Genomic DNA, 27,388 nt, shown 5'->3' with positions numbered 1-27,388 from the left:
TTTTTTCTCTACAATACAAGCATGTAAGAAAACTGAAAGTTTGCAAGCAGTGCACAAGTAGTGGTTGCTGGTAACTGATAAGCCAAAGTTTCATCGAGCGATATACAAAGTTATTTCGGTAATCCGGGTTTAGCGGTCGATAATCTTTGATTATCACTCGAGAAACCGGTGCTTATCGGTGATAATCCAGGTATATTAATCATAAATTGTAACTGGTAAACCTGGATTATTATTTATTAATCTATATACCAAGTAATTTAGATAATCCCCGGTCTGTCAACTGATAAAACGAGTTATTTGAATACAATCTTCGCCAATCCAATCACCCTATAATCTAGGTTTATCACCGATAATCAGGATTTTCTAATTAAAGTTAGCATTTCCGGTCGAAAATCCATGTTTGTCAGCTGGGATATGCCGAGTTTATCGGTTGAAGATTATCCTCTGATCATCCATGTCATTTTCATTGCTATCGATCATGTAAGATTACCGAGCCTTACATAGTCAGTGTCTCATAGTCTGTGTCTCAGTAGGACCTCTCGCGAGGTCGATCAGGGGTTAAACTCCTCTTTGTTGCGTGTGTCTCAGTACCGCATGGATCTGTTTCATGGATTCTACACCCAAGCCGCTAACTGTATCATTTATTCTACTCCAACGAATCAAACAGTTTCATGTATGGATTCTTTACCCGGGGATCGAACAGGGGAAATATCTTCTTGTACGTTGATGTCTGTATTTAGAAACGATATAGTAACATACGTCCAAATATTACTATAAATTTACATATTGATTGCATGTACTGACAACGCTACTCAGATTACCATATCCAAATGAATGAAGCTATGTTGTACTCATCAGTAGGGAAATCATTGCATACAACAGATCTACAAGACATTTTGCACTGAAGTTGGCCTGTCAAGTTGCTTTACGAGAGACATCTCTAGATACCGGTTATTAATTATCATATTACGGCAAGAAATATATCCAGAACGGGGACAATTGGGGATAACGCAATATATATATACACACATATATATATATATATATATATATATATATATATATATATATATATATAAAGATATATATATATATATCTACATATATATATATATATATATATACATATATATATATATATATATATATATATTTATATACATATATATACATACATACACACATACACGCACCCATACATGGAAGGTACTTCTCCCACCAATGTTTATACATTAACCTAAATATCTTCTAAACATCATTAGTTTCTCTATTCGACTGTTTACTTCTCAATTTCTTGCATTGCTTCCGTTGATGAATTACTTCAATTCGAGCACATATTTTCGTTTTCGCACTTTGTTTGGAAACAAAAGACAACGTGAAGATACTTCTACAAAGCAAGTTACAAATTACTATAATGTGAATATAACGCCAACCGATCAACGACTTTCACCCCGAAGTCATTTGTCAATGTATATATATATATATATATATATATTATATATAAATATATATATTTATATATATATATGTATGTATATGTATATATATGTAAATATATATATATGTGTATATATATATTACATATATATAGTCATTTGTCAATGTATATATATATATATATATTATATATAAATATATATATTTATATATATATATATATGTATATATATTTATATATATATATATTTATATGTATGTATATGTATATATGTAAATATATATGTGTATATATATATATATATTACATATATATATATATATATAGTTATATATATGAATATATATATTTATATATATATATATATATATATATATATATATATATGTATATATATATATGTATATATATATATATATATATATATATATATATATATATATATATATATATATATATATATAGTATAATAAGCCACGATTTTATCAAGTTTATTATCAAGTACGGTACTCTCATGTCATCGATATAGCCTTGAAACAAACCCGATTAGGAATGACACACTTCATGGCATTACTAAGGCATAATTAAGTAACTAAAATAACATATTAGCAAGTCGATAATAATTTAATGACGTCATTGTTGTAACACTTATTATTTCTAATCCCTCCCTATTCCCCTTCCCCATACCAACACGTACTGGCAGAGTTAAGTGCATTTAATAGACTTGTTTGTTCAACCGACGCATGACGGATTTTAACAGTTCACCAATTTACAAATACATTGCCAATATATGAAAGTAGACAACTGTACACACTTGCATCAGAAAATCTAGCAAGCTATATAGACCTCGCTCAATTTCGAAATTACTGAAATCCGTCGACTTCTCACATTTCTTGCCAGAAGGTAAAAATATAGAGTTATTTGATAATTTATTAACACTCTTTCAGTATCGAATGCAATCTGCTTCATCTCCAAACATATTCTGATAATTTCATCCAGAAAACTGAAACTACAGTCACTCGTTTTGATTTAGTAAATCTATCACCCGATGCAGCTTTTCCTTCTTTCTGCTTTGTTCTGTTTAGTTTCTGTTGGTTTACATGTCGCTTTCTATTACTACAAATCCTACAGAGACAAGATCGGCAACGGTTAAAATAAACACGAATATGACGAACCTGATAGCCTCCAGTCAATATTATATAAGATAAATTACAGTTTAAGGCAACAATGTAGCCTTTTCATACTTGAGTCCAGAGAGCAAAAAGCAGATTGGGAGAGAAACAAAAAAAAGTGACAGCTATTCTTCTCTTAGCAGGAAATTGAGACGTGCAAGACAAGGCAGAAATATCAGTGCATGCAACAAAACTATATGATTGATATTCCATAACGTAAATCTGGTTCATATCAGCTAAAGCATTGGATAAACTCCTTATGACATGTTATGTTGTATAAGGAGGGAACGCTACTTTAAGAACGCGTTAGGTCAAAGTTGAATTTAAAAGGTGACTTAAGGCAGACTTTGTTTTGTCGTCGTCCAAGAAAGTTAAAGGAAACACATTTTTCAGTGGCTGTAACATTTCTTATGGCTAACCCGATTTCAAGTTGTTCAGCTTTGATTATATGTTGACTCTCCGAACGACTGTTTCACCTCTCAATTGGTCACTGCAAATGACCGTTAATCAAACTTACATATATCATCAATAGATTTAAATATGAAATCAGTGTATATATCACTGTAAACTGATCCTGCCTGAATTGTGCAATATCCCAGTGGCTATGAAAAGTATTCTGGATTATACAATAATGGTATGTGTGTGTATGTGGAGGGGGAGAGCGGAGGGGTTTTTGGGAGATGCAAGCAGATCTCTGCATTAAGTTCAACTAGTCTGTTGTATGGGTCTATAGGGCCTATGGTGTGGGCAGTATGTTCCTGATACATACTAAGTAGTATAATGTTACATAGTGTCTATATTAGTATTTATTGTTCAGGACATTAAAGAGCAAGAGGCACAGTACGTTATAGTTTACTCTTTTCATAGGTCTTCAATTGTAGTAGTATCCATGAAGGGATCTTTTAACTAGAAGGATACAACAATAATAACAAAACATATCACAGTGTTATACAAGTCAGAAATGTTACTGTAGACTGAATCATTAAACCATAGTACTGTGTGACATCGTAGAATGTTGCAGGTTGGCATGATATTTAAACAGGTAGTAAAATCCATCAGGTTAGAAAATCAACTACACATATATAGCAAAAACCCTGTTCGACTAAATTAAATTAATTAGTAAACTTATCATTTTGCTTGTTTGTTTTTATTTTAATTTTGAATGTTACTAGTTTGGCACATTGTTTCCCACATCACTGTATCCACACTTTAACATGGACAAGAAGGTCATAGCATACGCTATTAAGACAAGCAAAAGTTCATGCATTATGTTATTACTGTTTGTAAAGTCAAATGTATGGATCCATTTCAGCAAGGTTAAAATATAAATATTATGAGGACATACAGCGTGGAGAATGCACAATTGTGTAAGAATTAAAAACTTGTTATTTCCTAACGTGAGCTCCAACGTTGTCTTATCACAGTATTTTGAAAACTGTTAAGACTTCTCTGAGAACATTACCAAGTTATATATGGATCCACAGCATTTATAGTACAACATTGTTCTAGTATGGAATGGCTTGTATAGGCTTTTAGTACAAATGAACATTAATTTGCTTGCTATGATTTTCTGTTGAGAACATATACATAACACTTCAGTTACATTGACTACTGTCTAGCACCAATCTTATTCAATCCAGACTTTATTTCTATCAGTGATATGATTTCTGTTGTCTAACAATGGAATGGTAATAGGACATTGTGGACATTTTACACTTATATTGCACACAAGATCTAAGAGTAGTGAGTAACTATTGAGAGTAGTATGATTTCAATTAATGAAGCCTAAAAGTGTAAATGCTGAAGGTCCATTAGCTGCTTGACATAAAACACTAAATATAAGGAAGTCGAAACACTTGCTGATTCCCCAAACCTTAACCGGTTTGTGAATTAACGAGCGACGTACTCACCTCATATAACCTATGCATTACCGTATTAACCTCGCTCTAGCATCTGGCAATTTGTCTGTATGTAAGTGTGGCCATCTCCCTTCCGTAATTTCCAGGCCGCAATGGTGCGGCACCGGACGGAGAAGGGGGAGAGGATCGACCAAGGGGCGGAAACCCCGAGGATACAACCAAAAACATTCTCACCTGAAGAGGCCCTAGGTGGGCTGGTGTGGGTGACAGGTGGGTCCTGAGTGGGCCCGAAGTGGGTCCAGAGTGGGTCGTCGGTGGGTGTAGGCGGGACCCCACGACATCCCTCGAAAATTCCTGGGGGGAAAGGCCGTCACATGGTCATATCTGTGTGGCCAGTTCCCCTAGTATCCGAGGAGGGTATCCGACGTGGTTGTATGGTTCCGTCCGCGAGGTCCCCCATAGTGGGGAGGCGGGTCGGGATGTTATATGAGGTGAGTACGTCGCTCGTTAATTCACAAACCGGTTAAGGTTTGGGGAATTCACAGCGCGTACTCCCTCACCTCATATAACCTATGCATTTGTGACACAGGAGCCCTGGCGGTGGGTCGAGGATCTCGCGGGCGGCGGACCTAGGGCCGCTCGGGCAAAATCCCCTTCCGTGGCAGGGGTGTTTGTGAGATAACAGGCGACAAAGGAAGACGGGGTCTTCCAGGCCGCCGCCTTCATAATATCTTCTAGGGGAACCCCCCGGAACCACGCCCTGGACGTGGCGTGGCCTCGGACGTCGTGCGCCCGGACGGGTTCCCCAGGCTGGGTGTGGGCACGAATTAAGTCGGCCATCCACCGTGAAATGGTGTCCTTTGAGGCCGGGGTGTAGGGCGACCGCGGTAAAATGAAGAGCCTGTCCGAGGTACGTAGCTGTTTGGTCCTCTCTATGTACCACTTAAGGGCTCGGACAGGGCACCAGCGCTTGTCTTCCGCGATTGACGAGGCTTGTGACAGACTCGGTAGGAAGATCTCGTTCGGGGTAAAGGTTACTGATTGGTTCTTTGGGAGGAAGTGAGGGTCAGGTAGTAATCTGACTCCTCCTGGTTCGAACCTCGTGAACCCCCGTTGGAGGGTGAGCGCGTGGAGACAGCTTCTGCGCCTGGCAGAGGCGGCCGCGATCAGAAACAGAGTTTTGTGTGTTAGTTTGTCCAATGGAGCATTGTGTAACGGCTCGTACGGAGAGCCCGCAAGGGTCGTCAGGACCTCGTGGAGGGCCCATGACGGGGCCAGGCGGCGCCTGGGAGGGCGTCTGTGGAACATGCCCCTTAAGACCTGGCGGAGGACCGGGTTGGTTCCTACTGAGGAGCCATCCGAGAATCCGCTGTGAACCGCTGCTATTGCGGAGCGGTAATTTCTAATTGTACTTATTTGCTTCCCTTCTCGGAAGAGTTCGAGTAGGAAGGCCGCCACCTGGTCTACTGAGGCCTCCACGGGATCAGCAGCGTTGTCCCCGGCCCAAACATAGTATCGGTGCAGTCTAGAATCGTATGTTTTAACCGTGGACTGCCGGCGGGCATCCACTGCAATGTCCGCAACCTCCGGTGGAAACCCCGCTGTCTGGAGCGAGAGCCGGAGAGTTTCCACGCAGCTAGATGGAGGCTCGTGATGTCGGGGTGGGTTATGTGGCCGCTCCGTTGGGAGAGGAGCTTGGCGGCCGGTGGGAATTTGTATGGTAGGTCCACCAGCATTTCGATGATGAGTGGGAACCATGCTTGATTGGGCCAGCAAGGTGCGATCAAAAGCATGTCCGCTTCCACGTCCCGAAGCATCGTGAGAATTCTGCGGAGTAATCCCAGTGGGGGAAAGGCGTACATGGAGAGGCCCGCCCATGAGACGACTAGGGCGTCGGTCTTCCAGGCCTGCGGGTCGTGGTATCTGGAGCAGAACGTCGGGAGTTTGGCGTTCTTGGCCGTCGCGAACATGTCGACGGACGGCCTGCCGAACAGGTGGAATATGTGGTCGGACCACGTTCGGGAGAGCTCCCATTCCCCATTGTCTAGATACCCCCTGGACAGTGCGTCTGCCAGTATATTGTCTTTCCCTGCTAGGTGGGACGCCCGTAGGCCGATCCGAAGGGAGTCGCAGAGGACGAGCAGGTCCCATGTCCTGCGTAGGAGGGCCAGGGATCGAGTGCCCCCCTGACGGTTGATATACGCCACGGTCGTGGTGTTGTCTGACCGGACCGTGACAGTGTGGCCCGTTAGGTGGGTTGCCCAGTGACGTACGGCCCTCAGGACCGCTTCCGTCTCTAAAATATTGATATGGAGACCCCTCTCGGGCTCCGCCCATTCGCCGGCAACTGTGTGTGTGCCCCATACCGCTCCCCAGCCGCTGAGGGAGGCATCCGTCGTGATCGACGTTGTAGGGGCTGGGTTCCGGAAAGGTCGCCCTGCCGCGATCCTGTCCGACTCTGCCCACCACGTGAGAAACGGGCGAAGCCCCGTTGGAAGTGGGATTGGCGTTGCCGCCGACGACCGATCCGGGGCATAGTGTTTGAGGAGGTGCCGCTGGAGCGGCCTCATTCTGAGTCTGCACAGGTCTAGAAGGTCTGTGAAGCTCGCCATCTTCCCCAATAGGCGCTGCCACGTGAGCGCTGGGGTATTCCGATTGCCTAGTATTTTTCTGGCCGTGGCCACTAGGCTTGCCGTTCTTTCGGCCGTCGGGTAGGCCATGCCGCTGGCGAGGTCGAGACGGGCCCCTAAGTATATGATCGATTGAGTGGGCACGAGGTTGGATTTCTCGACATTGATTAACCACCCCAGTTTCGTCAGGAGGGAGACGGTGGCGTTTGTACTGGCGAGAGCCCCTTGTTGGGAGTTGCCGAGTACTAACCAATCGTCTAGGTAGGCGAACACCATTACCCCGTTTCGGCGGAGGTGAGCCAGGACCGCCCTTGTTACCCTGGTGAAAACCCTGGGTGCCGTGGAGAGGCCAAATGGTAGCGCTGTGAAGCGGTAATCTATGGCCTTGTACCTGAACGCGAGGAACCGCTGGTCCTCGAGTCGGATGGGGATATGTAGGTAGGCATCCTTTAGATCGACGGAGGATGCCCACATCCCTGGGCGCAGTAGGTGGAGGATTGATGTGAGAGTCTCCATCCTGAACCTCTCCGGTCGGATGAACCTCCTGTTGAGAGGTCTGAGGTTCAGGATGGGCCTCCAAGTCCCGTTCTTCTTCGGCGTGAGGAAGAACGAGGACCGGAAGAGGGGGCCGTCCGCGTTTGCGGTGGTGACCCGCGTAATGGCGCCTTTTTTGAGAAGACTGTTGATCTCGTCCTCGAGGGCGGCCCGCTTTTCCGGTATCTCGGGTACTGGCGTGGTTGCGAAGAGGCCATATTGGGGTGGGGTAGACGAGAACTCTATCTCGTAGCCCCTTTTTACCACGTCCAGTACCCAGGCTCCTGGGTCGATTTTCTCCCAGTGAGCCCAGAAAACTCTTAGTCGCCCCCCCACCTTGGCCTTGGCCGCTACGGTGGGGTGGGCATCCCTAGGGCCGTTTACCGCGCCCGCGGCTTCCGCGGTTTCCGCGGTATTGCGGGCGGTACGGCCTGTGTTCGGGCCGCGAAGGAGCGGATTGATGCCGCGTTCGCGGAGCGCCCCGACTCTGACTGTAGCTGGATCTTGAGCGGCTACCTTGTCTTGAGTCAAAACGTGGGCGCGAGGATGAGGTCGGGCGGGACATGTGCTCATCCGCCTCCCTCAGAGATTTCATCCTCTCTGCCTCCTCCCGGAGTTTGTCATCGAACTTGCCGCCGAAGAGGTCGCTGCCCAGGATCGGTAAGTTGCGGAACGCGTCCGCCGTGGATCTGGACGACCAATTCAGGGAGTTCAGAACCAGGTCCCGACGTGTCAAGGTAGCCTTAACCGAGACGCGGGCGAACTGGTCTAATACCATCCTGGAAACGGGTCCCAGGAGGGCAATGATGGCGGCGGTATCTTTGCGGGAGATACCCGATGCCTGGGCCTGTTGGAACGATCTGTTCAATAGCTCGGCGAAAAGTAATAGGGCTGACGAGTACTTCATCCCTGCGCGGGAGGCCCTATCTACGTCGAACAGGGAGGATTCTAGGGTCTGTGCACCCTTCTCCCTGAACTTGTCTTTGCCGTCTAAGGCACCCGCCGACCGAAGTCTCTCCTTCACTTGAGGCGGGATTTGGGGTGGCGTGAAAAGACTTTCCCAGTCTTCGTCGCCCACGTGGAAAGTGCGATGGGCTGATCGCTGGAAGGCTGTCCAGCGTTTCGCCTGTGCCACCGCCTCGAACCGCTCTCTACATTCCACATCCACCGGGATGGAGGCTCGAGGCTTTTGGGTGGCCGCGTTCAAAGTGAGTTTGGATGCCGGCCCCTCGTGGGCCCGCGCATCCACCCTTTCCTCGAAGCCGAGGACTCTGCGGAGTACTGCCGTCGCCTTCTCAAAGGCTTCCGCCGAAATTTCTGTACCCCGTAAGGGTTCTTCATCCTCCGCCTCGGAGTCTCCACTGAGGAGGCGGGCACTAGCTGCGATTGACAGCGCATCATCAGCTCTGGAGGAGACGTCGTCCCAGGGATCTGCCTGGGCCTCCTCAGGGGCGAGATCGTCCGTAACCGGTGCTGGCGGTGGCGCCGGTTGTGGTGGAATTGACGGAGCCCCTTGTTGTTCCGGGTCCTGTTGACTCGGCTTTTGTAGCAATTGTCCCAGGAGGTCTTTAACCTGGGAAAGGAGAGCCTGCCCCGGATCTGGGGATTGTCTCCTCTTTCGTTTCTTGGCCCTGTGTCGCCCAGAAGAATGTCCGCTCGAGGACGAGGGCGACGAGCCAGACCTCGACCTGCGTCGAGGTCGCCGGTGTCTTTCCCGGCTCCTACCGCGGCTACGGCTGTGGGTACGGCTTCTGCTTCGGCTTTGGCGCCGTTCCGTACTCTCCGGGGAGAACCCCGAGAAATCTCTCCGGTTGTGGTCCCACGACCCCGGAGTTGAAGTAAATAAGTCCGCCACCGCTTGTCTTCGGGGGCTTCTGGACTCCACGTGGCCTGAAGTGGACGGACCCTCCTGGGGTCGCGGCCGTGGCTGAGCTGACGCCGCACGGGAATTAGCTCCATCTCGTATGGATACCCGTTCCTGAGGAGGGTTTGAGCCATCTCGTATGGCGCCCTCCGTTCCCCCATGTTTAGGGCTTATGCCATCTCTTATGGCCGCCTGGGGTTCCTTCGCCGGCGGCTTCTTTTTCCCCTGCTTTGAGGAAGCCGCCTTCTTTCTTTTTTCTGCGGCTTTATCCGCCAGCCAGGTACCGATCAAATCCCAGCGCTCCTGAGTCCAGTCCTGGCAAATGGAGCAGGTCTGCTTACTCCCGCATGGGCGACACTTTGGGCATAAATCATGCTTATCCCATGCTTTGAACGGACGGAACTGCTTACAAGAACGGCAGTTTTCCATCCTTTTTTTTTTTTTTTTTTTTTCGAGAAATCTCCGAAAATTTTTTTTTTTTGAGAAATCTCCGAGACCTGAAGCTGTGAAAACTAAATTAAAAACAGTTACTTTACTGCAGAATGAAAACGTACACGGCTGCTGTACGTGAACAGTAAGAAATTCGTATCTAAACCAGTACGAAAAATAAACAAGGCAGTTACTTTACTGCAAAGGGAAGACGTACACGACTGCTGTACGAAAACAGTATGAAGAACTAAACAAAGCAGTTACTTAACTGCAAGTAAGCCCACGTACACGACTGCTGTACGTGGAAGTAAATAAACGCTAGGAGAACGCTACACTAAGGTGCGGGCCTAGCCACGCTACGTGAACCACGTTCACGAGGTAAACCAAAAAAACGTTCGAAAATCACGAAGAAAAAAACGTTTCAAAGACAAAAAGCAGTTCAAACGTGCAGGACGTTGAATAGATGAAAAAGAATTACAAAAACAACGATAAACTTTAGACGAAGTAATTGAAATCTTAGGATTTAGTGAGAGCAATAAGAGAGCGATACTTGCGTAACAGCTGGCAATTACGGAAGGGAGATGGCCACACTTACATACAGACAAATTGCCAGATGCTAGAGCGAGGTTAATACGGTAATGCATAGGTTATATGAGGTGAGGGAGTACGCGCTGTGAATTAGAACTATTAGCTGGTCAAGCATAATTTGTGAAGAACAAATCTAACAGAATGAATCTGAAACGAGAACTCACATCTTAGCAACACTCAGTCAATTAAACAACTCCTGCCCATTGATCCCCCACCCTCTCCCCCCCCCCCATCCATCCAACATCTAATCAAATAACTGGTGATTGGCAATTGCACTACATTATGTCATAAACAACTATATGTAATATGTACGTACTAAACATCATAAACAACTATATGTAATGTGTGTACTATATGTCATAATAACTATATGTAATATGTATGTACTATATGTCATAAACAACTATATGTAATATGTATGTACTATATGTCAAAACAACTATAGGCAATATGTATGTACTATATGTCATAAACAACTATAGGTAATATGTATGTACTATATGTCATAACAACTATAGGTAATATGTATGTACTATATGTCATAACAACTATAGGTAATATGTATGTACTATACATCATAAACAACTCTATGTAATATGTATGTACTATATGTCATAAACAACTATATGTAATATGTATGTACTATATGTCAAAACAACTATAGGCAATATGTATGTACTATATGTCATAAACAACTATAGGTAATATGTATGTACTATATGTCAAAACAACTATAGGCAATATGTATGTACTATATGTCATAAACAACTATAGGTAATATGTATGTACTATATGTCATAACAACTATAGGTAATATGTATGTACTATACATCATAAACAACTCTATGTAATATGTATGTACTATATGTCATAAACAACATATCAATTGAGGTGTACCAATATGAGGTTCAGAGGATCAATTGGTCTGAAAATTTAAGCCAATGGATGACACATGCCAGTCAAGTTGCTGCATGAATAATTAAAAGTTAACAACTGGTTGTAGTTGACAAAACTAACTGCCCAGTTCAATACCAGATCACAGTGTGCCTGATGTCTAATTTATGGCTTTGCATCAAACAAGATAAAATCCCCAGCTCTGCTCATGATCCTGGGCCCCTGAAACCGTAGCTATGCCACTGAATACCCATGGTGAAACCGTAGCTATGCCACTGAATACCCATGGTGAAACCGTAGCTATGCCACTGAATACCCATGGTGAAACCGTAGCTATGCCACTGAATACCCATGGTCAAGATTTATGGCCGGAATAAATATGTTACCTACCCTTGTATCCATTCCTTCCAAAATTGATTATTATTTATATGTATAGAAAGGATGTAATGCTAATATGATACATACTTTATTACTGCTTTCACCATTAAACAGAATAAAGCATTGAATCTGTCAAGTGTTAAGTAATCCCCTTTTCCAGTTTTTACCACCTGTTACCTGTAATTACCATTTATATACCAATGTACAGGTAAACCTCAACCCATCAGTGTTATGTTGTTACATGAGCATTGGTGCATGTGTTTCATAGAATTCCAGTCAGATATTGTTACTTTAGACGACATAAATGTCCTCACAAAGCAGTGTCGGGTCAAGGGCTTTCACCGACTACCTTCTAGTCTTAATCATATCCCACCGACAAGCCATGAGCATTTAACATAACACTATACTGCACAGGAATAGAATACCCAATGTGCCCAACACATCAATCACTGACAAATGTGCAATTGTACATATGGAAACTCTATCCCAAAGTATCATGTCTACCTTACATTTCCCTCAAACCGTTATTCTTTGTCAATGTTTCGTTCCATAAGTGACATCAGATTTGAGAGTGAAGTTTTAAACTTTGTTTACACCAAATATGTAAATAAAGTACAGAAAGCAATAGTATTATGTTAATTCAAAGTCAAATTCAAAGTAAAACGAGTTCATAATAACAGTATATCTTAAATAGATTAATATTCATATTACTTTAATTTACATATACTTTACTTGAAGCATCTTCAGCTCAGTATTTATGTGTTTGACTTGCTACAGAAATAATCAGTTTCATGCAACCTATTGCAATTCAAAGATGTCTCATATTCATTCAGTAATTCATATGCAAAAGATGAAGGAAATTAAAAGATAAAATTTTCACATCACATGTGTACACACTAACATTCTACAGGTCTGGAGTATGCAAACTAAATCACCAATTAAGACCCCATTCACATACCCACTTTAGACACCCCCTCCTGCCTCCCCCCTGCCCCACTCTAAAGGCAATGGGGAAGTGAAGCAAAAAGTAGCATAAAACGATGCTACCAAAATGCAGCAAATATTGCCCTCTTCACTTTTATGTCATGATGTAAACTTGTAAACACAAATATTATCACTACATTATTAATATTTTTCAAAATAGGCATTCCAAAAGGTGTCCAAACATGTTTTCAATTGTGCTGTTTGTATGTTGTGTTCATGTTTAGAATATTTACCTCTCAGTGTGTTGCTACATAGTCCCTTTAAGCTTTGGAAGACAACAACCAATTCCCTTAATTAGAAAGCAGAAGGATATTATACTTTGACACATGTAAGTAATACTTTCCCACAACAATTTAATGTGCTACAGTAGGTCTTCAGTAATTTATTTCATTTTTGTGCAGGCTCCTCCCAATCATAAATATAAAGACACAATCTTAGACTTAGATGATGTTTTGAGGAATTGTGCTTGAAAGAAATAGTTCTGCTCATATTTGAAATGAAAATAAAGATTTTTGTTTGTCCACTGTAGCCATAGGAAACGTTAACACATTGTTGAAATGCAGGAAGGGAGATCTGGGACAGAGTACGGCATCTGATCAGTCGACAACATCTTTGCCACTATGACTGCAGCTTCCATATGAGTGTGACCGGTCATCCATGACAAGCTGGGTCAGTGACGTACTCTCAGCCAGGGAAGGAATATCTGAATAAAGAAATATAGTGAGACAAAGTTTACAGCCAGCTTTAGCGGCCACACAACAGTTGATAAATGAATACTCTAATGGAGGCCACTGACACAGCAGATGATAAATGAATACTATAATGCAGGCCAGTCTGACACAGCAGATGATAAATGAATACTCTAATGGAGGCCACTCTGACACAACAGATGATAAATGAATACTCTAATGCAGGCCAGTCTGACACAGCAGATGATAAATGAATACTCTAATGGAGGCCAGTCTGACAGCAGATGATAAATGAATACTCTAATGTAGGCCACTCTGACACAGCAGTTGATAAATGAATACTCTAATCGAGGCCAGTCTGGCTGATTTTATAGCTCCAGGTAAAATACAGGGATACCTCTCACAGACAAGAATTTAATATAGAATATCAAAGTAAGACCTTTAAAATATCTGAAATAAAGAGTGGAGAGGGGATGGTGTGGAGTGTATGTGAACCTTTCTATAATCAGTAAATTTGTTTTTATCCTCATAATCATAAGAAGGCTGCTACCACACCTATTTACACTGCCGACACCTTCCCTGTTAGTAATATCCTTCTTGTAATGTATTGTATATTCATTAAATGGTCTGAACAACTTATAACACACATTGAAAGTTATCAATGTTTGGAAGCCTGATGTCAATCAAGGAAATGTCAAATCATTAAATGTGCAATTATATTTCTCATAGTATGTAAAATATATAAACATACCAATGATATAACTCTAGTATTGTTATCTACCGCTGTGTCCTTCCAATATTACTCAACCATTTCCTTGTACAGTCAACGATGTTACAATCAGATTTGTCAAATATAATGAACCATACAGGAGGTGTAATATCTGTACCAAATACTAAAACACATACAGTACAGTATTTAGAATCAACTGTATTGAAGCATAACAAGAGATTCATTTTTGTATTGAGTCAGTACACAGTAATTTGTCATGTTGTGTGAAAGTGACAATAACTTTCAGATGTACCAACCACAGTTTCATTCCATCAGTGTTACATACCAGCTATATGCTTCTGAATGGCAATCATCACACAAACACCAATTTACAAAATTATGCAAACAACCAAAATGAGAAATGCACAAATAACTCTCTCTGACTTCATTAGTAATTAATAGATATGTAATGCTTTGGGGAAAATCCACATGTATTTTATGAAGCTGTGTTTTCTTTATGCTGCAATCTTGTGATTGTCACCTTAACTCCCAAGTGTTTGCCACTCTTTAACTACTTGTCAATGCATCTTAAATCTACTTTCACACATCACTATGCCATCAATAAAAATTAAAATGAGCCTTAGAAAAGATTGCAACAAGGGTCAGCTTGTGATATTCCTTAAGTTTGAAAAGCTTACATATTGATCTTGGAAAAAAAGCTTTTAAAGTGGAACAAATTTTGTATAAGGGTTCTTTGAATAAAAAATAACAAATCAGATTAGAATGTTACTTGAAGCTGGCTTAACACTGAGGGCTTCCCAGTCGACCTCATAAATTCTGAAGTGTGAGACATCATACTTCAATGACTAGCTAGTTATCATGAATATCTGCGAAATCAAAAACCAGAATATGAAAGCAGCTATCAAGATAAAAATTTCTTCTGTGAGGGAAAAAAACACTATTTATATATGAAGAGAACATCCAACATCATTGAATACAACTGCCTTATCATAAGGATATGTTGTATCATTGAGTACATGAACACCCTATTATGTTCAAATCTGATGTCTTTCAATACACATGCTCTACCAAAAGAAAATCTAGTGTCATGGAATGCAATTTATCTATCATGAAAACCCTTTAATTAGTACAGAGAACAATCCAGAAAGCCCAGAAACTTGAATTCCTTATAAACTTTTTTACACAATTATCTGATTGGTGTAGAGAAATGGAGTTAAATTTACCATTACAAAAATAATAGCAGTGCTTGCTTGTGGAGACCAAACATAATATCACTGCAAGGAATAAATAGACTGCAGGACTTCTCTCTGTCCAACTGACAAACAATAAAACAAACAAGATGGCAAGTTCTGTTAAATGCAGTCTAATTGCCACTTTGAATAATTGTAGCCCGTGTTTGACTTTGTTGGATATGTAAGGCCCATGTACGTACAAACTACTAATAAGTGTGTAGCTCTGAATAATTCCAACAATTCCAAAGAAACAATGTCTTCCTCTTCATTTCCATGATTTGTTCTTTGCATAAAACAAAACAGAAAACGTTTAGTGGTTCCAATGTCCAACATATTTGTAGTTTGGTAAGCCATACGTTAATATTCATGAAGTTGAGCAATGGTTACAGAGCCTGCAACATCGCAACCAAAATTGTGAAAGACTTTCTCAAACACAGAAATAGCAACATATGTTAATAATTCTATTGTTCAGTAGGGCAGGTCCAAGCTATTGTATCCCTAGAAGCCAAATTTCAAACTTTACTGAAGCTCCCTAAATGTGGTGTCATGTTAAAGCTGAATTATTGAAGTTTCAGATTTTCATAATTTTTTTTAATTGTTTTGCCTATTCGAACAATTACAGCCGGCTAATTTGCATAAATTCAAATTGCAGCGTGACGTACGGGACATTTTGAATTCTATTTCCCTGCCAGCAATATGAACTTATTGAATATAACTTATGTGGGACATGATACACCCTTCCTTCCAATAATTTTAACATATGATGTTTGGGGGTTCATCAATTAAATACTGTATGCTAATTAGCTAGTGTCCAAATACTGATGTCCCGTACGTCACAATTTTCAGCACTTTTTTTCAAGTTTTGATATGGACGAACAATTTTTTTTTGGTGATATTCTGTAAAGTTCTAATTAAGAACATTGTTCAACAAAATCCATCCCAAAAAAATTGAAAAAATATTCACAGCAAATCTAATTATCAAAATTAAAAATGTGACGTACGGGACAAAATGTGACGTACGGGACATAGTGTGGGGGAAACCCTGTATTTATACATAATAAACATGCATGGGCTCCAATGGGGACCTCTACTGGAAACCTTTCAATGCTTGCAAATCTATTTTGTTGAAAGATGGTAGTTGCAACTTATAATCCCTGCATGCCTGAAGAGCACAACATGGCTTCATATAAACCATTGACTGATGACCACCAACATCCCAGTTGTTGTTCAATATACTATCGGGAAGTCAATTGTGTGTGTGTGTGGGATACAGAATCATCTACAATGCTATTCAACATTGACATTGAATGAGGACAACTTCAAGAATGTTGAGTTTGCATTTCAACATTTCGTAGGCCTATTGTGAAGTGTGACTATCATGACTGTGCAACAATGTTCTTGTGTCCAGACTTAGATAGTAGACATTGAGATTTTTAGTTACAAGTGTAGAGTTTTGCTCGCCCAATTTTTGCAGAGGACAAACACTCATGAGTTTGTTCAATAATCAGTATTAGATCTATAGAGTTTTCTTTGTTGTACTAGTTTCATAGATGGACATTACATTGACGTTACTGCGGACATTTTGATATGTTTTGAATGGGATGGATCATATTTCAACTTGAGGGTCAATAGTGGGGAGTATGATACAGTGTTGTACAGTATATACCAAAACAGTTTTGCACCAAAACTTTGCATCTTGAATCATTTGTGGTCTAACAAAGCTAGAATTGATGTTATGAGCATTTGGTCTGGTAACCATTATTAGGTCTATAGAGTTTTCTTTGTTGTACTAGTTTCATAGATGGACATTATGTGGATGTTACTGTGGACATTTTGGTATGTTTTGAATGGGATGGATCATATTTCAACTTGAGGGTCAATAGTGGGGAGTATGATACAGTGTTGTACAGTATATACCGAGACAGTTTTGCACCAAAACTTGCATCTTGGATCATTTGTGGTCTAACAAAGCTAGAATTGATGTTATAAGTATTTGATGAATGTGTAGAGTAGATTTATACTTTACGCATTCCATGTTTTATGTAGTGGAATGATCTCACAAGTACAGTCACTGCTCTTTTCGATCCCCGAAAGAAGGAAATATGGCATGAAATTACCAATGACATTGTTCTGACATATCCAAATTAATGTTTTTATGTAGAAATCAGCTTGTTATGGTATATTCAGGAATAAAAACATGAGTTTTCATAGTCAATTTTTATTTGGACAAATTGTCCCGTACGTCACATGTCCCGTACGTCACAGGACAATTTTGATTTGTGTAATCACTGAACTGGAATGGCTTCATATTTTTTTCTAATATATTACAGCTTAGCTCTTGGAAGGTTAGGCTATTCACTAGTTATAACAGCTTGATCACTGCCCTCCTAATTTCAGAGCAATTTCAGCTTTGCTCTTTAGCAAAAAAAACACAAAATTCTCTGGTCCCGTACGTCACACTGTACATTAATTAAGATGGGACCTAATTAAAGCAAGTGTAGGAAATCTTCATAAGTTTGTAATAAAGTAGCAGCAATAACAAATATGAAAACCTGAAAAAAGTTTCTGGAAAATAGATTTTTTTTAACTTTTAGACACATTTAAGTCTCTGAAATGTCCCGTACGTCACAGTGCAAATAGCTTGGACCTGCCCAGTAGTATATCATCTTTTCTATCAGCCGAGAGTTATTTCTGTGAAGTATTAAATGCTTATGTATTTTACTTTACACCTTGCAGCTAGTACTTTGCTTGGAGGGTGACAAAGAGATCTAAGTGCATTTAACAAATCTTAACAAGACATAGTACCGTAAAGACACTTTGGAAGGTGCTTTCCTAATTCATACCATCGTATAGCTAATGTCAACCTACAAGGACAGCTTGAATGTACATGGAAATGAGAACTGGTTTGCTTGCTGCAGTTAAGTTGAGGGACTTTTCATTCATTATTTTCAAACAAGTAGGTCATATACAGCAAAGCTACTGTAATCAATACTGTTGTCATGGTATCTGAAAGCTAATTCTTGCACAAGTTTGTTTCACTCTAGACAGATGTAAATTGTTGGTCAAACAGTTTTAAAGGCTTCACTAATGTATTAAATATGCAACAGTATATAATATAAAATACACAGTCCACCATAATCACAACATAATTAATGACTCAATTAGGATAAACATTCTAAGAATTGTAAGCAATTACATGACAACCTTGGGAGACAAAATGATCTAATTGACATCTTTATTTGAATATTATTAAGGGGGCATCCAATTACTGTATATGCTAATATTACATTACCTGGTCAATTTTACAGTTACAGCCAAACACAAAGTTTAGATTGAAGCAAATATTTTGGCATTTCAAGGATCAAAATGTTTTAGCACTATTTGCATAACTGAAAACAACATGCTTGTTGTTCCACTGTCACTTTACTATAAATGATTTACACAATTATGATTTAAGACCTGATCTGCAGTACTTCTTGTACTATATCTATCACATCTCACAATGCATAAACAAACACTTCAAATTAACATGCAGATGTTCAGCATTGCAGTGGAAGCCAAGTCATTGAGTGTTAGTCTAAGATGAAACACTGTATTAAACTGACTGTGTGAAGGACAGTACTATTGCAGTATGCAGAAGTAACTAAACTAAGTGATTCATTTGGGAACACTAGTAAAGTAGCATCTTTCTGTTTAATGTAAAACTAGGCTTGAAAAGTTATTATGCATTTTGAAGAATGAGCTATGTACTAGTTTTATGCAGCTGGGCATTCAAGTGGAATTGCATGTCTCACTGTCAAGTACTTTTGAATCAGGCTGCATGTTGTTGTTTATTAGTTAAGACTACTGTTTTTTGCATGTTTATTGCCATTTCGTTTAGACTTCCTCATAATTCTCCTCCAAATGATTTCATACATACAGACACACTTACATTTAAATACATATATATTAAAATGTGTGCACACATGTCAGACAACATTAATTTCCACTGGTTTCATGGAAATCTTGTATGTGAGATACCTGCAAATCTAGAAGGGCACTAATACCTATCCCTCAATTTTGAGAGATATTCAAATGTGACTCCTGCAAATCTATAACGGCACTAACATCTACACTTCAGTATTGAGAGATATTGATACCTACATACCTATAAGGGCACTAATACCTACACCTTGGTATTGAGAGATATTTAGATGTGATACCCACATGTAGATAAGGGCACTAAAACCTACCACTCAATTTTAAGAGATATTCAAATGTGACACTTGCAAATCATTAACGGCACTAACATCTACACTTCAGTATTGAGAGATATTGATACCTACATACCTATAAGGGCACTAATACCTACACCTTGGTATTGAGAGATATTTGATACCTATATACCTATAAGGGCACTCATACATACACTTCAGTATTGAGAGATATTTGATACCTATATACCTTTAAGGGCACTAACACCTACACCTCGGTATTGAGAGATATTTGATACCTATATACCTGTAAGGGCACTTATACATACACTTCAGTATTGAGAGATATTTGATACCTATATACCTTTAAGGGCACTAACACCTACACCTCGGTATTGAGAGATATTTGATACCTATAAACCTATAAGGGCACTAATACCTACACCTCGGTATTAAGAGATATTTTATACCTACATACCTATAAGGGCACTAATACCTACACTTCAGTATTGAGAGATATTTGATACCTATATACCTTTAAGGGCACTAACACCTACACCTCGGTATTGAGAGATATTTGATACCTATATACCTATAAGGGCACTAACACCTACACCTCGGTATTGAGAGATATTTGATACCTAAATACCTATAAGGGCACTAACATCTACACCTCGGTATTGAGAGATATTTGATACCTTAATACCTATAAGGGCACTAACACCTACACCTTGGTATTGAGAGATATTTGATACCTAAATACCTATAAGGGCACTAACACCTACACCTTGGTATTGAGAGATATTTGATACCTACATACCTAAAAGGGCACTAATACCTACACCTTGGTATTGAGAGATATTTGATACCTATATACCTATAAGGGCACTCATACATACACTTCAGTATTGAGAGATATTTGATACATATATACCTATAAGGGCACTAACACCTACACCTCGGTATTGAGAGATATTTGATACCTATATACCTGTAAGGGCACTAACACCTACACCTCGGTATTGAGAGATATTTGATACCTATATACCTGTAAGGGCACTTATACATACACTTCAGTATTGAGAGATATTTGATACCTATATACCTTTAAGGGCACTAACACCTACACCTCGGTATTGAGAGATATTTGATACCTATAAACCTATAAGGGCACTAATACCTACACCTCGGTATTAAGAGATATTTTATACCTACATACCTATAAGGGCACTAATACCTACACTTCAGTATTGAGAGATATTTGATACCTATATACCTTTCAGGGCACTAACACCTACACCTCGGTATTGAGAGATATTTGATACCTATATACCTATAAGGGCACTAACACCTACACCTCGGTATTGAGAGATATTTGATACCTAAATACCTATAAGGGCACTAACATCTACACCTCGGTATTGAGAGATATTTGATACCTTAATACCTATAAGGGCACTAATACCTACACCTTGGTATTGAGAGATATTTGATACCTAAATACCTATAAGGGCACTAACACCTACACCTTGGTATTGAGAGATATTTGATACCAACATACCTAAAAGGGCACTAATACCTACACCTTGGTATTGAGAGATATTCAGATACAATATGAAATATGCTTATGCAAGATTATAAACCTCCACACTGAGAGATTTTCCACACCATTTCTGTTAATTTTTTAAAGCCTTAGCAAACAAACCGTGTCAGCAGATGTTTTAATACAAACACATTTGGGGTTATGAGCCATCTTCTTCAATCTTAAGAGGCATAAACCGAAACAATGAAGAGAAATACTTACTAGATTCACTGGGCTCTGGAGATTCAAGTTCTTCTTCACTTGGTATGTCTTCGTGAAGGTTACGAGATAACCTAGCCATGAGAGCTGGACCCAAGTTTTTGTCTCTGACTGTCTTCAAAATGCCATCAATTTCATCCCTCTTGAATCCTTTGGACCGTAAAAGTACCTCATTCCGATGTCTTCTAAGAGTTGTCACTTCACTATTGGCGAGGAAATCTTCCACACGGAAATAAGACAATTGGCTGGAAGCCTTACGCATCTCGATCAGCTTTGGGTTAAAGATAAGCGTGTACGCAACATGCCATCGCTTGACTGATTTCGATAAAGGATTCTTCCAGTTTAACTCACCGATGTCAGTTTCGTATGCAGCTGCAAGAAAACATGATTTGGAAAGATTGCATTGATTTTCAGGTGAGAAACAGGTGCTGCCTCTAACTTCAGTAAGGAATGGAGAATATATTATTTAATGTGGAAAATTAATTAATGATCCAGTGGCCACCCTGCTTTAATATGTAAACAATATACTGTTATACAATAATCATATTTATAGGCAGACAATGCAGAGTCTATCATGCTGTCATGCTTCTATCTAGGATATGTCATCATGCTAATAATGACAGAGGTCATCATAGTGATTAAGGAACTATCCTTTAAAATATTAATGAACATTTAAATTAATAACTGGTGTGTTGACTCACCTAATCCAGGGATATCTGAGAAATCAGTGCTCACATTTAAATTAATAACCTGTGCATTGACTCACCTAATCCAGGGATATCTGAGAAATCAGTGCTCACATTTAAATTAATAACTGGTGCGTTGACTCACCTAATCCAGGGATATCTGAGAAATCAGTGCTCACATTTAAATTAATAACCTGTGCATTGACTCACCTAATCCAGGGATATCTGAGAAATCAGTGCTCACATTTAAATTAATAACTGGTGCGTTGACTCACCTAATCCAGGGATATCTGAGAAATCAGTGCTCACAGGCCGGAATATGAATATATAATAACTCATGCATTGACTCACCTAATCTAGGGATATCTGAGAAATCAGTGCTCACAGGCCGGAATATGAATATATAATAACTCATGCATTGACTCACCTAATCTAGGGATATCTGAGAAATCAGTGCTCACATTTACATTAATAACTGGTGCGTTGACTCACCTAATACAGGGATATCTGAGAAATCAGTGCTCACAGGCCGGAATATGAATATATAATAACTCATGCATTGACTTACCTAATCCAGGGATATCTGAGAAATCAGTGCTCACATTTAAATTAATAACTGGTGCGTTGACTCACCTAATCCAGGGATATCTGAGAAATCAGTGCTCACATTTAAATTAATAACTGGTGCGTTGACTCACCTAATCCAGGGATATCTGCTAATCCAGGGATATCTGCTAATCCAGGGATATCTGAGAAATCAGTGCTGACAGGTCGTGTGTAGGTTCTTTTCTTTTCTTGCTTCCTTGTAAGTAGTGTTTTGTAGTACAGGATCTTACAGAAGCTAACCATGACTGGATGACTGTGTGCATTAAGGAACTGCAGGTTACCTACATAAGCCTTGTATGCTGATCAAGGCCAGCCAAAGGGGAACAAAATAGAAGGAATATACCAGCACAAACATTCATAACATCAAATTATTCCATAAAATCATAGGCTGCTCAGTTTAATTCTAGATAGTAAGTATCTAACTAAATAATGTTACCATACTGACAGGTTAGACAAGCATTTCTCAAACTTTTGTTTCCAGTGAGCCATATGTTCATGCTATTATGGATGATTGCAACCTAAACATCCAGCAGGTCTACTGTATTGGCACAATTATCACATAAAACTAACAAAACAGCTGTATCAGAGACATAGTTTCAATAAAACATATTTATTTGATAATACATGTTGGAATCTCCACCAACTTTAAGCTGGATAGTTCAGTTGATAGAGTGCTGAGCCTGTAAACCCAGAGGTCATTGGTTTGAATCCCATTAAAGCCAAAATTGACTTTGTTTTTTTTTTTCATTATTTTTAACAAACCACAAGATATTGACTTTGAGACTAATTATTGCTGACGTTGTAGGATGTGTACATAGAACAGAGGCGCAAAACAATACAATCAGTCTAAGTGATTATTGGTATTATTACAAAAAATTATAAAGAGAAAGCTATTTCTGAGCTCACAACCCAGCCTTGGGTCTTGGTGTTAGGAACCACTGCTCTATATCTAAGGTTTCTTACTGAAGAATTAATACTTACATTGGTCAAGTTTCTCAAATCCCTTCATTAGAATAGGTCTATCAATTCTCATGACTAGGAAAAGACCTAGCAACAGAGAGGTCATGACCCTGACAACAGCTGCAACCACTCCCACCAGCACATTCAGGAAGACCAGAAAGTATGAAAAGTTATGAAAACCCTCTCTGAAAATAAACCAACAAATAGCAAAGTAGGTTTTAATGGAAACCTTTATTAAGAATTTACTTTGTGTGAAACGCATCATCAACCAGGGGTCATTTTCAGAGCCATCTTTGGGCAAAATATTAAATTGTTTTAAATGACAAAATAGTTAGGCAACAGCAGGTAATATGTCAAACAATTCATTTGAACATAAAACACATAAACAGATTTGAATAACTTTCCAATTTGGAAAGCACCAGAAAACGTCCTGCAGCTCATTACTGAAAAACAACACTATTTCTCAGAGATTATTTACAAACATCACCTGAAGAGACATGCAATCATTTATTTACAAAGACACTGCTTGTGGTTGCAATAGCCGACAACAGAATTTTGAAGTTTGCATGAAACAAATATGATTTGTGAATTTTGATAAAAAAATCTTGTAAGTGGTTTCAGGATTCAGTGACAAAGGATTCTGATATGCATAAAATTTCATTTACTAAGGTTGAAATGACATTTACCTGTGCTGAAGAGCCAGTGGCTTATCCCAGTCTCCATCGTCTAATCTCTTCTGCAAGAAATATGTCCGTGCGAGGATTGGTTGGCTAGCAAACACCAGAACTAGAACAATCAGTGTTGGTCTATAATACATCAAAAACAAAATCAATACTTATTTATCATAAACTCAACTGACGAGTGAAGTAAGCAAATTCATCAGACTTTTCAATTTTCTCTAATGGTGAGGGGAACAGTGTGCGCCTATGAAAGGAAGTGGGATGTAAGTGCCACTGCTCACACTTGACAAAAACACAAACATAATTTCATCAAAACTTTAACATTTTCTTAAACAACTAATATTTGTAGAATTGTACTAATTGGATGGATATCCTGCACATAATCACTTCTTCATGATTTTGTTCTCACATGTCACATACTAAGAAAAATAAATCTAAGAGATATGACATACCTCAATATCAAAACAAATCTGATGTATACTTTTACTCCACAACATTGGAAAGAGATAGAAAAGAGAGAGATATGCAAAGAGAGAAAAACTTACATGACTGTGTTGATGAAGACATGAAGAACCCTTGAAGTAAAATGAATGAAAGGCAAGACAACACCACCGGTGAATAGGTAGCTTAGAAAGAAAACAAGACCCTGCATGATCGCATAACCTGTAGACGAGAAAATAATGTATCAAACATTAGTATAAACGGCATACCTATCTAGTAGGTCCATAATTTAACCTGTAGACGAAAAAATAATGATGAGGTGTATCAAACATTAGTATAAACGGCATACCTATCTAGTAGGTCCATAATTTAACCTGTAGACGAGAAAATGTGTATCAAACATTAGTATAAACGGCATACCTATCTAGTAGGTCCATAAAGCATACATATCTTTATTAACCACAAATTACAGATAATGAATTGCATGAAACTAACATGATCCAGTTTATAACAAACAAACAAAAAATATCTCAATACGCCTGGCTTGACAGAGATTTTCACTTTGCTAAGAGAATACTCCCATGAACAATGAGAACAATTAATTTCTGGCAATCATAGCAATATAATCATGAAAATAATACAGAACATATGAACAAATAGATCCTCTGTGTCTTCCCATGTAGTTATAAATCACACAAGTACCATAACATCAGTGACCTATGAATGGTAACTTCTATTAGCAGCAACTACACCTTTGCAGATCAGAAAAGTCTGTCATTACTCATAGGTATACTTAGACATATATTTTAGGTTTTGGGAAATTTTTCCTGAAAAAAGTAAAACCAAAGAAAACCTTGTCAGTTGAATTTATTTCCATAGCATTAGCTCTTCCATATAATACCTCATCTAAATGCAAATTGGGTTCATTAGTATTCTCATCTCCACGCTTTTCCTGCCAACCTCACTGTACCCAGTATTTCATTATTTGTCAGCAGCATCTAGCGTAAATTTTTCATCTTCTGATATTAAGCGCAGAAACAATGGTATCATACACAATAGATGCTGAAGCAATTTGTACATCATTCAGCAAAAAAAAGCAGAAAATGAGTCTCAAATATTAAAAGGAACAAAATAAAACTTGAAAATCAAAATAATGCAGTGATATTGGAGAGTGTAGCAAACAGAACATGTTTTGGTGGAATAAAAGCAGTGCAGGATAGGTTACCCTGCAGAATGATAAATGTGATATTTTGAAATTGTTGAAAGGAAATGGAGATGAAATATAAAATTGCTTTGATATAATTTCAAAATGGGAGATCTTAGTGAAACAGTTGCAAAAAAAAGAAATATATTTTAAATGCGTTATATCTTTGGCCAGTGATATAAAAAATGTATGCAATAAACAGAGTGGACGTGATGGGAGATTTGCAGTGTCAGAAAGAAGATGTGATCTGTCAATGTACCAGGAAAAGATGTATGATTTGGATAAATACAAGTCACAAACTAAATTTCTATTTTGGGTAAGAGAATGCTGTCTATGGACATTGTCTAGCACTGTTTTGCAGCTATATAAATTCATACTGACTTCTAATCCACATTATTTAAACTAAATTTCTATTTTGGGTAAGAGGATGCTGTCTGTGGACATTGTCTAGCACTGTATTGCAGAGCCTATATAAATTCATACTGGCTTCTAATCCACATTATTTATTCCATTACTTAATGAGTTTGGAAAACATTAACTCTTTATCTTTTCTTCTATCTGCCAATCTGAGGGGCACACACTTTATAATATATCAGTAGCCTTCCAAACTCTGTGCCTACAGAGGGACAAAATGACTGGTGTAAACTGTCTAGCTTATTGCAGATCTCTTTGTGTCTGACAATGTTTCAGTAACTACTATTTAGTTTCAACCAAGAATCTGTACATTAATTTAATTGCCAGATAAAGATGCCAAATGTAACAATTTGTTTGTCTCTGAATGAAAAGGATCATTACAATTGTCGTCATTACTCTGCCATTATCTTGTCTCTCGATTTTGAATTTTTTACAAATTACTAAACAGTCAAGGGAAAACAAAGAACAAACTTGTAAAGTGTGATGACAATAACAGGGAATAATACAAACTTGTAAAGTGTGTCGCCAATAACAGGGAATATTACAAACTTGTAAAGTGTGATGCCAATAACAGGGAATAATACAAACTTGTAAAGTGTGTCGCCAATAACAGGGAATAATACAAACTTGTAAATTGTGACGCCAATAACAGGGAATAATACAAACTTGTAAAGTGTGATGCCAATAACAGGGAATAATACAAACTTGTAAAGTGTGACGCCAATAACAGGGAATAATACAAACTTGTAAAGTGTGACGCCAATAACAGAGAATTATAACAAACTTGTAAAGTGTGATGACAATAACAGGGAATATTACAAACTTGTAAAGTGTGACGCCAATAACAGGGAATATTACAAACTTGTAAAGTGTGACGCCAATAGCAGGGAATAATACAAACTTGTAAAGTGTGACGACAATAACAGGGAATAATACAAACTTGTAAAGTGTGACGCCAATAACAGGGAATAATTTATCCTGT

General features: G+C 39.3%; 1 protein-coding gene across 2 annotated transcripts in view; it reads right to left on the bottom strand.

The window, feature by feature from the left end:
- Nucleotides 1-12,416: 12,416 nt before the first annotated feature.
- LOC139978430 (stimulated by retinoic acid gene 6 protein-like) overlaps nucleotides 12,417-27,388 on the bottom strand; it is a 30,069-nt gene continuing 15,097 nt past the window's right edge. The window contains exons 14-19 of one of the 2 annotated variants that reach the window (XM_071988649.1): nucleotides 24,893-25,010; nucleotides 24,354-24,473; nucleotides 23,689-23,852; nucleotides 22,838-23,006; nucleotides 21,419-21,789; nucleotides 12,417-13,473 (exon numbers count right to left, since the gene is read on the bottom strand). In XM_071988649.1, coding sequence (XP_071844750.1) covers nucleotides 13,367-13,473; nucleotides 21,419-21,789; nucleotides 22,838-23,006; nucleotides 23,689-23,852; nucleotides 24,354-24,473; nucleotides 24,893-25,010 — 1,049 coding nt within the window. In that variant the 3' untranslated portion in view covers nucleotides 12,417-13,366. Of the gene's footprint in view, nucleotides 13,474-21,418; nucleotides 21,790-22,799; nucleotides 23,007-23,688; nucleotides 23,853-24,353; nucleotides 24,474-24,892; nucleotides 25,011-27,388 lie in introns of both variants that reach the window. The other variant, XM_071988648.1, reaches the window with a different exon arrangement.

The sequence above is a fragment of the Apostichopus japonicus genome, chromosome 13, assembly GCF_037975245.1.
Source record: "Apostichopus japonicus isolate 1M-3 chromosome 13, ASM3797524v1, whole genome shotgun sequence".
Lineage (NCBI taxonomy): Eukaryota > Metazoa > Echinodermata > Holothuroidea > Aspidochirotida > Stichopodidae > Apostichopus > Apostichopus japonicus.
The sequence above is the reverse complement of the archived record's forward strand: the minus strand, read 5'-3'. Positions and strand labels throughout refer to the sequence as shown.